Genomic DNA, 16,339 nt, shown 5'->3' with positions numbered 1-16,339 from the left:
CCTTACCATTAGCCCAGTACTTTGCCTTCTGGTTACTCCTACCAAAGTGCATTACCTCACACTTGTCTGCATTAAACTCCATTTGCCACCTCTCAGCCCAGCTCTGCAGCTTATCTATGTCTCTCTGCAACCTACAGCATCCTTCGTCACTATCCACAACTCTACCGACCTTAGTGTCGTCTGCAAATTTACTAACCCATCCTTCTACGCCCTCATCCAGGTCATTTGTAAAAATGACAAACAGCAGTGGACCCAACACTGACCCTTGCGGTACACCACTAGTAACTGGGCTCCAGGATGAATATTTCCCATCAACTACCACCCTCTGTCTTCTTTCAGCAAGCCAATTTCCGATCCAAACTGCTATATCTCGCACAATTCCATTCATTCGCATTTTGTACAATAGCCTATTGTGGGGAACCTTATCGAACGCCTTGCTGAAATCCATATACACCACAGCAACCGGTTTACTCTCATCTACCTGTTTGGTCACCTTCTCAAAGAACTCAATAAGGTTTGTGAGGCATGACCTTCCCTTCACAAAATCATGCTATCTCTAATCAATTTATTCTTTTCTAGATGATTATAAATCCTATCCCTTAGAACCTTTTCCAACACTTTACCAACAACTGAGGTAAGGCTCACTGGTCTATAATTACCAGGGTCATCTCTACTCCCCTTCTTGAACAGGGGAACCACATTTGCTGTCGTCCAGGGATCTGGCACTATTCCTGTAGACAATGATGAGTTAAAGATCAATGCCAAAGTCTCGGCAATCTCCTCCCTGGCTTCCCAGAGGATCTGAGGATAAATCCCATCCGGCCCAGGGGACTTATCTATCTTTACCCTCTGTTGGATTTCTAATACCTCTTCCTTGTGAAACTCAATCCCACCTACTCTAGTAGCCTGTATCTCAGTATTCTCCTCAACAACATTGTCGTTTTCTAGAGTGAATACCGTCGAAAAATATTCATTTAGCACTTCCCCTATCTCATCTGACTCCACACACAACTTACCACTACTATCCTTGATTGGGACTAATCTTACTTTCGTCATTCTTTTATTCCTTAAATACCTACAGAAAGCCTTAGGGTTTACTCTGATCCTATCCACCAACAACTTCTCAATCTCCTCCTGGCTCTTCTGAGCTCTCTCTCTTTAGGTCTTTCCTGGCTACCTCGTAGCCCTTAAGCACCCTAACTGAGCCTTCACATCTCATCCTAACATAAGCCTTCTTCTTCCCCTTGACCAGAGATTCCACCTCCTTCGTAAACCACAGCTCCCGTGCTCTACAGCTTCCTCCCTGCCTGACAGGTACATACTTATCTAGGACACACAGGAGCTTTTCCTTGGAATAAGCTCCACATTTCTAATGTGCCCATCCCCTGCAGTTTCCTTCCCCATCCTATGCTCCCTCAATCTTGCCTAATCTCATCGTAATTGCCTTCCCCCCCGCTATAACTCTTGCCCAGTGGTATACACCTATCCCTTTCCATCACTAAACATAACAGAATTGTGCTCACTATCACCAAAGTGCTCACCTATTTCCAAATCTAACACCTGGCCAGGCTCATTACCCAGCACCAAATCTAATGTGGCTTCGCCCCCTTGTTGGCCTGTCTACATACTGTGTCAGGAAGCCCTTCTGCACACACTGGACAAAAACTGACCCATCTATAGTAATCGAACTATGGTGTTCCCAGTCAATATTTGGAAAGTTGAAGTCTCCCATGACAACTACCCTGTCTCTCTCACTCCTATCGAGAATCATCTTTGCTATCCTTTCCTCTACATCTCTGGAACTATTCGGAGGCCTATAGAAAACTCCCAACAGGGTGACCTCTCCTTTCCTGTTTCTAACCTCAGCCGACGAGTCCCCAGACATCCTTTCTGCAACTGTAATACCACTAGTAACTGAACTCCAGGATGAACATTTCCCATCAACCACCACTGTCTTCTTACAGCTAGCCAATTTCTGATCAAAACCGCTAAATCACCCTCAGTCCCACGCCTCCGTATTTTCTGCAATAGCCTCCCGTAGGGAACCTTATCAAATGCTTTACTGAAATCCATATACACTACATCAACCGCTTTACCCTCATCCACCTGTTTGGTCACCTTCTCAAAGAACTCAATAAGGTTTGTGAGGCACAACCTACCCTTCACAAAACCGTGTTGGCTATCCCTAATCAAATTATTCCTTTCTAGATAATTATAAATCCTATGTCTCATAATCCTCTCCAACACTTTACCCACAACCGAAGTAAGGCTCACTGGTCTGTAATTACTGGGGTTGTCTCTACTCCCCTTCTTGAACAACGGGACGTTTGCTATCCTCCAGTCTCCTGGCACTAATCCTATAGACAATGACAACATTAAGATCGAAGGCAAACGCTCTGTAATCTCCTCCCTAGCTTCTCAGAGAATCCTAGGATAAATCCCATCCGGCCCAGGGGACTTATCTATTTTCACACTCTCCAGAATTGCTAACACCTCCTCCTAATGAACCTCAATCCCGTCTGGTCTAATAGCTTGTATCTCACTACTCTCCTCGACAACACTGTCTTTTCCCTGCGTGAATACTGATGAAAAATATTCATTTAGCGCCTCTCCTATCTCTTTGGACTCCATGCACAACTTCCCACTACTGTCCTTGACTGGCCCTAATCTTATTCCAGTCATTCTTTTATTCCTGACATACTTATAGAAAGCTTTAGGGTTTTCCTTGATCCTACCTGCCAAAAACTTCTCATGCCCCCTCCTGGCTCTTCTTGGTTCTCTCTTTAGGTCCTTCCTGGCTAACTAGTAACTCTCAAGCTCCCTAACTGAGTCTTCACGCCTCATCTTTACATAGGCCTCCTTCTTCCTCTTGTCAAGAGATTCAACTTCTTTAGTAAACCATGGTTCCCTCGCTCGACCACTTCCTCCCAGCCTGACAGGTACATGCTTATCAAGGACAAGCAGGAGCTGTTCCTTAAACAAGCTCCACATTTCAATTGTGCCCAGCCCCTGCAGGGCATGAATGATGCTAATATTAGAAAGCGGTATGTTGAAAGTGTAGGCCAACTCAACATTAAGAGGTAGTGTTGGATGTCTTGAAAAACACTAAGGTAGCTAAATCCCCATGGCCTGAAGGGATTTATCCCAGGTTACTGGGGGAAGGCAAGGGAGGAGATTGGGGATTTGACAGAGGTCTTTGTATTCCCTAGCCCCAGGAAAGGTCCCAGAAGACTAGAGACTAGCTAATATTGTTCCAGAAAATTTTAATCCAGGAACTATGTCTAACTCCTTCGCGAAAATATTCAATATTTTGCTCCAACTGCTTTCTGTGGCAGACAATTCCACAGGCTCACGACACTGGCAGAAGAAATTTCTCGTCTCAGTCCTAAATGGCTGACACAGTATGCTTATACTATGATCCCCAATTCTGGATTCCTCGGTCATTGGGAACGTTTTTCCTGCACTTATCCTTTAAGTCCTATTAGGACAATTAAAATTTTGTGTATCTATTGGATCGTTCTTCATTTCAAGTCCGGTGAACATAATCGTAACTGATCCAGTCTCTTCATGTCGGTCCTTCCATCCCAGGAATCAGTCTGGTAAATCTTTGCTGCACTCTCTCCAAGGCCAGAACTTTCTTCTGCAGATAGAGACCAAATCTGTACACGATACTCCAGGAGTGGTCTCATTTGTACAGTTATAGCAAGACATCCCTGTTCCTGTACTTGAATCCACTCACAATGACGGCCAATGTACCATTTGCCTTCTTCACTGCTTACTAAATTTGCATACTTACTTTCAGTGACTAGCGTACAAGAACACCCAGGTCTCACTGCATCTCCTCTTTTCATAATCGATCACCATTTAGATAATAATGTGCCTTCCCTTTTTGCTCCCAAATTGAATAACTTTATACTTAAAGATCCTGGAGAACAATTGGGCAATTTACCCATGCTGCATATCTCACATTTGACTAAGCCACAGTGGAACAAAGGTTGGTGGAGTTGTGGATAGCGTGGAGGGCTGTTGTAGGCTGCAACGGGACATTGACAGGATGCAGAGCTGGGCAAAGAAGAAGCAGACGGAATTCAACCCAGGAAAAGCAGGAAGTGATTCATTTTAGAAGGTCGAATTTGAATGCAGAATACAGGGTTAATGGCAGGATTTTTGGCAGTGTGGAAGAACAGAGAGATCTTGGGGGTCCATGTCCATAGATCCCTCAAAGTTACTACCTGAGTCAATAGGACTGTAAGGAAGGCGTATGGTGTGTTGGCTTTCACTGGTGGGTGAATTGAGTTTAAGAGCCGCGAGGTTATGCTGCAGCTCTATAAAACCCTGGTTAGACCACACTTGGAATATTGTGTTCAGTTCTGGTCGCGTCATTATAAGGAGGACGTGGACGCTTTAGAGAGGGTGCAGGGGAAATTTACCAGGATGGTGCCTGGACTGGACGGCAGGCCTTATGAGGAAAGGTGGAGAGGGTTGGGACTTTTCTCATTGGAGTAAAGAAGGATGAGAGGTGATTTTATAGAGGTGTACAAGATAACGAAAAAAATGGAGTGGATAGTCAGAGACTTTTCCCCAGGGTGAAATGACAATGACGAGGGGGTATAATTTTAAGGCGATTAGAGGAAGTTATAGGAGAGATGTCAGAGGTAGGTTCTTTATTCAGAATCGTGGGTGAATGGAATGTACTGCCAGCGGTGATGGTAGAGTCAGATACATTAGGGACATTTAAGCGACTCTTGGATAGGAACATGGATGATTTAATGCGTATAAACTGATGTTTTCCCAGCCACAATCAGTGCTGAGGAAGGGTCACCGGGCCCAAATCGTTAACTCTGTTTCTTCATTCATAGATGCTGCCAGACCTGCTGAGCTTTTCCAGCAAATTAGTTTTTGTTCCTGTTGTGCTTGAGATTGTAGAGGTTATGTATTTGGAATGTGCTGTCAGAAAAGCCTTGTTGAATTAACTCAAAAAAGGTGGGAGAAGCTGAATCTTTGAATATTTGACAGACAGAAGTGGGTAAGCCAAAAGGCGTGAAAGGTTATTGGGTTAGGCATAAATGCATTATGGCTAAGATTAGATCAGCCATTATCATATTGAATAGACAGGACATTCGTGATCCTAATTTAGATGTGCACAGTTTTACTCAAAAATATTTGCACTTTTAGGTCAATACACAGATTAAATTTCAAACTCATGTTTTAATATTTTGATACGAAAATAAAATTTAAATAAAAATACATTCCTAAAACACTAACATGCAGATAAACAAATGCTGAGACATTGAAAAAGTACAGCTTTTTGAGACAGTAAAGCTAATATACAAAATAATACAACAATTTGGCTTTTCAACATATACACACTGAAATATTCATCAAAAGAGCATAAACTATAAACATCCAAATTCCAAGCAGACCTTTTTGGAAAATGTCTACTCATGTACCAAGTTCTTTTGTAGATGTTCTTGAGCAATCGTATGATCACGAATCATTGTTTCATTCATTGAGAGACTAATTAGCGCTGACAATCAAGCATGAAAAGCCACATCTCATTTACTGAATGTTGTGTTCTTTGGGGAGTGTTTATTTGTCACCTTTCTTAATTAAACAATCTATAATGTATTCTTCAATTATTCAAGACAGGCAAGATCAAATGTTCATATCAGTCACTTCAAAAATCCATGTTTGTCAAACTGTTCTGCTCAAACAATAAAATATCTTATTCCACCATCCATGCAAAATGGCAAACAGTAATCACAATTTCTTTGTTAACAGTTTCCCAATAATTTAAGTACCTAAAAGGTAGTTTTAAAGTAAAATGCTGTGCGAATCTTCGAATTGCACAGTGAAAATACCAATTTTTTAAAAAAAATTTGTGGGAGCTGGGCCAGCACTTATTGCCCATACGTAGTTGCCTTTGGAATGGTGGTGGTGAGCTGCCTTCTGAATCGCTGCAGTCCTCCTGCTGTGGGTTGACTCATGATTTCATGAGGGAGGGAATTCCAAGATTTTGACCCAGTGATAGTGAAGGAATAGTGACATATTTCCAAATCAAGATGGCGAGTGCCATGGGAGGGGAGTTTGCAAGAGATGGTGCTCCCACATATCTGCTACAATCTATGAACTTTAATGTCATTGAGTTGACTGACGCTAGCTGGTTGGAACACCAATAAGTCTCTACCGTAAGGAAGAAGCTATAGAGTGTAACTGGGAGATGAAAGAAAAATGCCTGCAAACAAAATCAATTATTCTCATTCTATATGTCAGGTGACGACACTGGGCTTAGTTGTGTGTCTACCTTGAAGACCTATCCAGCCAACATAAAGGAATTATGCACAAGAAGAAAGTAATGAATTTGGATTTTACTGTGAGAACGTCCCCAACCAAATGAAAAGGCTGAGTCAACTGTCAACCAACAGATGGTTTTAAAATAAATGATAAAATAGCAATGTGAACTTTAATCGGGAAACCAGCAAGTAGTGAAAGTATCAAAAAATCTTTAATCACAAAGGGGTAAGGAGAGGTAAAAACAGTCAACATACCTGTGCATAACAAGGAAACAGGGACTTTTTATTATTTCAATTCTAGAACATAGAAAGGTACAGCACAGTACAGGCCCTTCGGCCCACGATGTTGTGCCGTGGAATATTCCTAATCCAAAAATAAAATAACCTAACCTACATTCCCCTCAATTCACTGCTGTCCATGTGCATGTCCAGCAGTCGCTTAAATGTCACTAATGACTCCGCTTCCACGACTACCACTGGTAAACTATTCTGTTGGGTGGTCACCTAGAACTTTTGGGCCTTGCTGCATATAATCTAAATTTTGAAACTCTTCTTTTCAGAGAAATAGGCAGGTTACATTAAAACAACAGTTAAAATTATAAGGGTTGCCATACAAGAATGTTTACTTGGATGAACGGTGCTGGAGGGTTGTACACCTACACACCAGCATTCATCGTGGCCTTTGGGAAATTGACATGACACACAAATTGCTTGATGTTAGTGGACACAAAAGTGCAGCTTTTGTGTATGCTTATTTTATAATCTACCAACTATTATGATGACTGAAATAAAAAGTTCCCACCATAAACCTGCATTCTTCTATTAGTACCTTTGTTTATTGATGCACCTGGAAATATGAAGTTATTTTTATAGTTAAAATCCAATTTTTCAGATGAAATGCTGTAAGCTTTGTTTTTCATATCATCCAGGCTATTAACATCTGGAAAATATTATTATGTTCTTGATGCTACAATCAAAAATATTCAAGTAATCATGAAAGCTACAATCTTTTGAGATGATAGCAATGATATGGCGTGATATTCGACTCTGAATAGCAGCATATGCAGGAGATAACAAGGCTCAACCTGCTCACAGCCTACAGGAGGAGCACTGAAAAAAACCATGTCATGAAAACTTAAAAGAGCATTACAATTACGATGGAATATAATCTGGATAATTCTGGCCATCAGTGGAAATGAGACTCTTGGGGTATTAGAATGAATATTTAACAACTTCCACTTGGTTCATTTTTCACTAAAAGATGAAACAAAAATTAAACTACATAAAAACATGGCAATTAAGAAATTTCAGGCAGCTCCTCAGATGTGTTCCACAGCAAAAATTAAATGAAACAAACAGAATGGACACAATGAATAACCACGTTATAACCAAACGGATCATTCAACTGATCTGATTAAATTGATACTAATATCAGTTTTTTAAAAAATATATAAATTAAGATCACCTGGGAAAGTTCAGATGACTAAAGTGCATTGGGCTCTTTTGTGGGTTTCACATAAATGTTAGTCATCAGTAAAACATTCTGTATGTCTACCGAAGACCAGCCTCTCCAATACTTACACCAATACAGGAATGACAAAAAGAATAAGTAATTTCCACAGGCATTTCCTGTATAGCTTCAGCAGTTACAATGTTCCATCTTCAGTTGGGATTATTTTGCTCCGATAGGATTTTCTCTAGCAAATAAAAAAAAAAATCTTAGGATGACAACTTTCTGAAATTCCTTGTTACTTTACAGAGAAGAAAGCTGCACTCAGCATTCACAGTGAAACTGATGCTTTAAAGGCACCAATCAAGGTATTTAATTCTCTCTTCATAGACCGAGAACTGAATATTCAAAGGTCATTTAGGAAGGATAGGCAAAAAGGAAGAGGAAATAGTCCTCAATACAGGACAAGATCAGTACGAGTGAGCAAGATCTCATAACAAATGATTGAGATGTAGAATCAGTTTGGGTCAGACATTGGTGAGAATTGTTTATAGGTCACTAAACAGTAGTGATAATGCTGGGCACAATATAAATCAGGAAATTAAAAATGCACATAATATGGGTAATTTAGTAATAATGAGCGACTTGTACATGGATTGCGCAAAGCCAATCAGCATAATTGCTGTCAAGAGTTGTTCCTGGAGTATGCATACAATGAATAGGCTTATGGAGCAGTATGTAATGAGAAAAAGCTAGTTAATAATCTTGCTGTAAAGGAGCCTTTAATAAGTAATGACTATAATGCAATAGAATTTCACATTAAATTTGAACGTTAAACAAAGATCCTAAATCTGAATAAGGGAAACTAAGAAGGTGTGACAGCCACGCTGACTATAATGAATTGGGATAAACACACAATAGGATTTGATTGTAGCTAGGTAGTAGCTAGTATTTAAAGTAGTTTTAGGTGATCTGCAAAAGATGCACACACTCTAAGGCATAAACACACACTGGGAAAAGTAAATCAACAATGGCTAACAAAACAGGGTAAATAATGTTTTAAATCAAAGGAAGAAGTTTATAAAGATGCCATGAAAATCGGCAACTATATAGGATCCAGCAAAGTATGACCAAGAAACAGGTAATTAAAAACTGAAAAATACAGGGATGAGCACCTTTTTGGGATTATACTATATGCCCCTCTTGTATTAAACAGGAAATGGAGAAACAAATTTGTAAGGAGATCTCACATCTATAAGAATAAAAAGGTTGTAGTGGTAGGGGATTTTAACTTTCCAAACATACAATGGGATTCCCATGTGCTTCAGGGCTTGGATGGAGAAGAATTTAAGTTATGTACAAGAAAATGTTCTTATTGGAGCAGAACTTGACTTTCTCTTGGGAAATAAGGCAGGGAAAGTGACAGAGGTATCAGTGGGGGAGCACTTTGAGGCCAGTGATCATAATTCTCAGTTTTAAAATAATTATGGAAAAGTACACCAAATCTAAAAGTTGAAGCTCTAAATTGGAGCAAGGCCAATTTTGACAGTATTAGGCAAGAACTTTCAAAAATTGGTTGGAAGAAGCCATTCATAGGTAAAGGGACAGTTGGAAAGTGGGAGTCAAAGTCAGAGTTGAGAGATGTACAGCATGGAAACAAATCCTTTGGTCCAACTCATCCATGCCAACCAGATATCCTAAATTAATCCAATCCCATTTGCCAGCATTTGGCCCAAACCTCTCTAAATTCTTCCTATTCATATACCCATCCAGATTCCTTTTAAATGTTGTAATTGTACCAGCTTTCACCATGTCCTTTGGCAGCTCATTTCATACATACATCACCCGCTGCATGAAAAAGTTGCCCCTTAGGTCCCTTTTAAATCTTTCCTCTCTCCCCTTAAACCCATGACCTCTAATTTTGGAAATCCAACCCAAGGGAAAGAGACCTTGGCTATTCACTCCATCCTCGCCCGTCATGATTTTATAAACCTCTACAAGGCCACCCTTTGGCCTCCGATGCTCCAGAGAAAATAGCCTCAGCCTATCCAGCCTCCATCCAACCCTGGCAACATCCTTGCAAATTTTTTCTGCACCAGTTCGAGTTTAACGACATTTTTCCAATAGCATGGAGACCAGAAGTGAACAGTATTCCAAAAGTGACCTAATCAATGACCTGTACAGCTGCAACATGACATCCTGACCCCTATTCTCAATGCAGTGGCCAATAAAGGCAAGCATATCAAACACCATCTTCAATACCCCACATACTGTGACTCCATCTTCAAGGAATTATGAACGTGAAACTTTATTTTAAAACACAGTGGTTCATGCATTGAATGAACTGCCAGGGCAAGTGGTAGATACAGGCACAGTTACAAAAGACATCTGTATAAGTTCATGAATAGGAAAGGTTTGTAGGGATATGGGCCAACATAGGCAAGTGGGATTAGTTTAGTTTGGAAACATGGTTGGCATGGACTGGTTGGGATTGAAGGGTCTGTTTCTGTGCTGTTTGAATCTAAAAAGGAAACAAGATTATGAATGCAAGCTACAAAGAAACAAATGCGGTCTGTAAAAGCTTCTTTAGGCATGTAAAAAAGAAAAGATTAGCTTGGATAAATATCAGCCAATTATAGGAAATCTACAATGGAGAAGGGAAAAGGCAGAGAAACTAAGTTATTTCGTGCACATGATGACACTGAAAATCTCCCACAAATACAATACAACCAGTTAGTTGAAAAACTGAAGAACTAAAAACTAATTTCTTTTCATGTAGGTAGTACTTGGTAAGTTATTTGGTTAAAGGTTGATAATATCCTTTGACCAGGTGAGCTACATCTCAGAACATATAGTGTTCCTATAGACTGGAAATCAGCAAATATACCTCAATTATTTAAGAAAGTGAGGAAGAGAGAGAAAGGATGTAAATTGGAGAAGTACAGACCTTGTTAGTCTAGACATCAGTAGCAGGGAAAATGTTATAATCTACAAGAATATGATAAGTGGCAGAAAATAATGATGAAATTGCACAGAGTCAACATGGATATACAAAAGGCAATCATGTTTGACAAAATTTTGAGATTTTTATGGATGTTACTAATAGCATTCAGAAACGAGAGCCAGTGGATTTTGGGGGCAGGATTGGACCTTCAGAAGGTTTTTAATAAAGTCTCAAACAGGAGGTTAATTATGCAAATGTAGAGCTCATGGGGTGGAGAATTGGACAAAGCTGTGTGGAAATAAATAATTCTCAGAATGCTGGGAGTTGTTAGTGGGGTGCCACAAGGACCAATGCACGGGCCATAGTAATTCACCATCAATTTAAATGATTTAGCTATGGCAACCAATTCAACTCATCCCTCACACCCCACCTCAGCAACAACCGCCAAAAGAGAATCGCCCTAGTCCTCGCATACCGCCCCACCAACCTCCGGATACAACGCATCATCCTCCGACACTTCCAACATCTAAAATCCAACCCCACCACATTTTTCCATCCCCACCCTTGTCTGCCTTCTGGAGAGACCACTCTTTCCGCGAATCCCTTGTCCACACCACACTCCCCTCCAACCCCACCACACCCAGCACCTTCCCCTGCAACAGCAGGAAGTGCTACACTTGTCCCCACACCTCCTCCCTCACCCCCATCCCAGGCCCCAAGATGACTTTCCATATCAAGCACGAACACCTGCACATCCGCCAATGTGGTATACTGCATCCGCTGTACCCGTTGTGGCCTCCTCTACATTGGGGAAGCCAAGCGGAGGCTTGGGCACCACTTGGCAGATAACCTACGCTCGGTTTGCAATAAACAAGTGCACCTCCCAGTCGCAAACCATTTTAACTCCCCCTCCCATTCCTTCAACGACATGACCATCCTGGGCCTCCTGCAGTGCCATAATGATGGTATAATGATCCACCCTTAGGTTGCAGGAACAGCAACTCATATTCCGCTCGGGAACCCTGCAGCCCGATGGTAACAATGTGGACTTCACAAGCTTCAAAATCTCCCCTCCCCCCACTGCATTCCAAAACCAGCCCAGCTCGTCCCCGCCTCCCTAACCTGTTCTTCCAATCACCTATCACCTCCTCCCACCTCAAGCCGCACCTCCATTTCCCACCTACTAACCTCATCCTGCCCCCGTGACCTGTCCTTCCTCACCAGACTAACCTATCCCCTCCCCACCTATACTCTCCTCTCCACCTATCTTCTCCTCTATCCATCTTCAGTCCGCCTCCCCCTCACTCCCTATTTATTTCAGAACCCTCTCCCCATCCCCGTTTTCTGATGAAGGGTCTAGGCCCGAAACATCAGCTTTTATGCTGCTAAGATGCTGCTTGGCCTGCTATGTTCATCCAGCCTCACATTTTGTTATCTCTAATATTCTTAAATGTGATGATGACACAAAATTAGGACAGGGATGTAAGTTGGAAGGAAAGTGCAAGGAGGCTTCAAGTGGACTTGGACAGGTGAAATGAATGGATAATGTCTTGGCAGATGGAATGTGAGGTGCTTAATTATCCACTTTAGTAGAAAGATGAGAAACCAAAATGTTTATTAAATGATAAAGAGTTGGGAAATGTCGGTGTCCAAATGGACTTTGGTATCCCTTCTCATGAGTCACTAAAACTGACATGCAGGTGCAACAACCAATAAAGACAGCAAACGGCATGTTGGTGTTCAAAAGGGGGGGAATGCAGCCCAGAATTAACACACTTTCTGCAATTGTATGGGGCCCTGGTGACAGTATACCAGAAGTAGTGCACATAATTTAAGGATAGGAATACTTGCCATTGGGCAAGTTCAACAGAAGTTAACCAAACTAATAACAAAGTGTAGAGCTGGATGAACACAGCAGGCCAAGCAGCATCGTAGGAGCAGAAAGGCTGGCGTTTTGGGCCTAGACCCTTCAAACTAATCCCTGGGATGATAGAAACATAGAAAAGGCTCAGGGTTAGGCCAATCGGCCTTTTGAGCCTACACCAACATTCAATATGATCATGGCTTATCATGCAATCTCAGTATCCCATTCCCAATTTCTGTTCATACCCCTTGTTTTATGAAGAGAAAGGGATGGGAAATAAATGCTAACCTTTTCAATAAACTGATCCTAAGAAGTGATCAAAAAATTTTCACAATTTAAACCAATACTTACTCGCTGCCATATATCGCACTTGTTGACCTTTTAATTCGGTACTGTTCATGAAACGTAGCCAAATTATTCACGACCGTGATTATTTGTTGAAGAGTTTTAAAGGTGACTCTTGAATCTTCAATAGTAAAGTGGGCATATTCATCCTGTTCCAGTTGAGGACCTTGATAGACATCTATACTCCCACAAGCATCTATGGAGAAATGTCAGCATAAGGAAGAAAGCATTGTGAAGTGAAGACACCAGCAATCTTCACATTCTCTCCATTATGAGAGTTCACTAGTTTCCCTAAAAGACAGGTGTCAACACAGTAACATATCTTTCCACATCACAGATCTTCATTTACAAACAAGAGAATCCATTATGATCTTTAGGTCACATGTAATTTAATGTTTTCCCAGTTGAATTTAAAAAGTAAAACTGAAGCCAAAAATGAAGTCACATTATTCATCGGAACATCTTGGAAACTAACCTTCCATCTTCTGTAGCCTGGGCAGGTTGGCACGAAACAGTGAAAATATCCTTTCAGCTTCCCGGTCACAGTCAATAGCTAACTGGATATTTGCTGGAGAACCCCTAGAGGCAAAGAGAAACACAGTAGTAAAACTAACACAGAAAACAGGCTGTTAAGTTTGTTAAATTGAAAATATTCCTTCATATATTTTTGAGTAAATGATTTTGATGGGGAAGTAGCAGATGGGAAGTATTCACACTGGAGCTCGGTGACCAGTGGTGTTTTGCAGAGATCTGTTCTAGGACCTCTGCTCTTTGTGATCTTTATAAATGATTTGGATGAGGAAGTGGAAGGGTGGGTTAGTAAGTTTGCCAATGACACGAAGGTTGGTGGAATTGTGGATAGTGTGGAGGGCTGTTGTAGGTTGCAACAGGACATTGACAGGATGCAGAGCTGGGCAAAGAAGTGGCAGATGGAAATTCAACTCAAAAGTGCAATGTGATTCATTTTGGAAAGTCGAATTTGAATGCAGATTACAGGGTTAATGACAGGATTCTTGGCAGTGTGGAGGAACAGAGTGATCTTGGGGTCCATAGGTCCCTCAAAGTTGCTACCCAACTTAATGGAGTTGTAAAGAAGGCGTATGGTGTGTTGGCTTTCATTGGCAGAGGAATTGAGTTTAAGAGCCGTGAGGTTATGCTACAGCTCTATTAAAACCTGTTTAGCCCACACTTGGAATATTGTGTTCCGTTCTGGTCACCTCATTATAGCAAGAATGTGGAAGCTTTAGACAGTGCGCTGAGGAGATTTATCATGATGCTGCCTGGACTGCAGGGCAGGTCTTGCGAGGAAAGGCTTTTTCATTGGAGCAAAGGAGGACAAGAGGTGTACAAGATGATGACAGGCATGGATACAGTGGATACCCAGGGCGGAAATGACTATAACGAGGGGCATAATTTTAAGGTGATTGGAAGAAAGTTTAGGGGAGATGTCAGAGGTAGGTTCTTCACACAGTGTGGTGGGCGCATGGTGCTGGCAGTGGTAGTGGAGACAGATACATTAGAGACTTTTAAGTGACTTTCAGATAGGCACATGCACAATAGTATAATGTAGGGTATGCAGGGTAGTTTGATCTTTGTAGGATAACAGGTTGGTACATCACCGTGGGCCAAAGGGCCTGTACTGTGCAGTGCCGTTTCATGTTCTATGAACTATACTCAATCTTAACCCTACCTCAAATGAAAGGCAACGTGAACTGAGCTACACATGCATGCACATAATGGGTTGATGGTATTAGAATTAGACATTACAGAAAGATTAGTGATGTATGACTTGAACAAATCTGTTACACCACTTCAATTTAGCATCACTCCCACATTTGGTTTTAACAGATTATATTGCATTGATAGAATATAGCAGAACTACTCAGATCTTATTACTATGACTGCTTATCTACTCGATTAGATGGGGTCAAAACTACATGTAGAAGAACCTTTGCCAAGTGTAATTTGGGATAGTATTCAGAATTGAGTTTCCTAACAACCTAGCTTATTAAGATCTTATTCTGCAGAAATACTTATTTATCAGATAACAAGCCATAAACATACATTTGTAAATATAACTAAAAATTAGGGAAGCAAAACTCAGATTTAAGTGTATTTTTTGATATCGTTGCAAGCACTAAGAGTTGGGTTACATTGTGTACTGGAGGCATGTTCCAAACTGGATACTAGGTAAGTGACACTAGTGACAAACGCATTAAAACTTATTTTACTTAGTGCTTTACCACAAATTTGTAGGTGTTTTTACAGACAAGTTGTGTTTAACAATCATTTACTGCTTTTGCTTGGAACCAGCCTGCATTCTTAAAGAGAATATGGCGGAGATAATGTTTTCCACTCAGGGAATGACTCACCCAGTGCAGCTTGTGCAACCAGCAGCTTTCTCATCTGTATTTTTGCAACAGATCCAGCTTCCAGATATATAAGCACAAGGATGGTAAACTTGCAGCCTCTCGGGATTGCAACGGCTCACCCTGGTGATTATCTCAATCCATTCATTGGCCTCCACACAGTTGCCGGCTTGAACATAAAGCGGTCTTTCAGGTCTTTCAATACTGAGGACTTGGAACATCTGAAAACACAAATGTAATCATATTCAAATCTCATCCAAGTCCTTGAAAAACCAAAATTAGGGGAATCCGAAGCAGCATCTGATAAGCTTGGAGAAGCAATACAATGTAATAAGCAAATACCCTATGTAAAAGATTGCAGTATCTTTCCATTTAAAGCAAATTCATAGATTAAACTGAATTCTGGTAATAACATTTGATTAACCCACAAGTAATAAATGCACTACCTAAGGATAAGTCCAAATCACGAAATACCCTGGCATGTCACACTTAGCAAGTCTATTAAGCCATGAAGAGGCAAGGCTATAATTTTAAAGAAGTCCAAACATTACCTAATTCACACTGAAAGGTTAATGGAGGCTGTGGTGCTTGTAAATGTAAAGTGTGTTATCCTGTAGGCATCAATGCAAGATAACAAGGCGTAGAGCTGGATGAACACAGCAGGCCAAGCAGCATCTTAGGAGCAGGAAGGCTGACGTTTCGGGCCTGGACCCTTCTTCAGAAATGGGGGAGGGGAAAGGGGTTCTGAAATAAATAGGGAGAGTTGGGGAGGCAGATAGTAGATGGATAGAGGAGAAGATAGGTGGAGAGGAGACAGACAGGTTGATGGGGATGGAGCCAGTAAAGGCGAGTGTAGGTTGGGAGGTAGGAAGGAGATAGGTCAGTCCAGGGAGGAAGGACAGGTCATGGGAGCCGGATGAGTTTAGTAGGTAGGAGATAGGAGTAGGGCTTGAGGTGGGATGAGGCTGGGGGAGGGGAGATTTTGAAGGCTGTGAAGTCCATATTGATACCATTGGGCTGCAGGGCTCCCAAGCAGAATACGAGGTGCTGTGCCTACAACCTTAGGGTGGCATC

At 41.3% G+C, this 16,339-nt stretch overlaps 1 protein-coding gene across 4 annotated transcripts in view; it reads right to left on the bottom strand.

Annotated features, from left to right (window-relative positions):
* Positions 1 to 5,188: 5,188 nt before the first annotated feature.
* The window catches only part of rasa2 (RAS p21 protein activator 2), a 189,509-nt gene continuing 178,358 nt past the window's right edge, over positions 5,189 to 16,339 (bottom strand). For all 4 annotated transcript variants that reach the window (XM_048541904.2, XM_048541905.2, XM_048541906.2 and 1 more), the window contains 4 exons: positions 15,269 to 15,486; positions 13,372 to 13,475; positions 12,903 to 13,092; positions 5,189 to 7,990 (listed from right to left, as the gene is read on the bottom strand). In XM_048541904.2, the coding sequence (XP_048397861.1) occupies positions 7,966 to 7,990; positions 12,903 to 13,092; positions 13,372 to 13,475; positions 15,269 to 15,486 (537 nt within the window). In that variant the 3' untranslated portion in view covers positions 5,189 to 7,965. The remainder of the gene's footprint in view (positions 7,991 to 12,902; positions 13,093 to 13,371; positions 13,476 to 15,268; positions 15,487 to 16,339) is intronic.

The sequence above is a fragment of the Stegostoma tigrinum genome, chromosome 14 (genome assembly GCF_030684315.1).
Source record: "Stegostoma tigrinum isolate sSteTig4 chromosome 14, sSteTig4.hap1, whole genome shotgun sequence".
NCBI classification, from domain to species: domain Eukaryota; kingdom Metazoa; phylum Chordata; class Chondrichthyes; order Orectolobiformes; family Stegostomatidae; genus Stegostoma; species Stegostoma tigrinum.
Note: the sequence above shows the minus strand (reverse complement) of the source record. Positions and strands in the feature narration are given on the sequence as shown.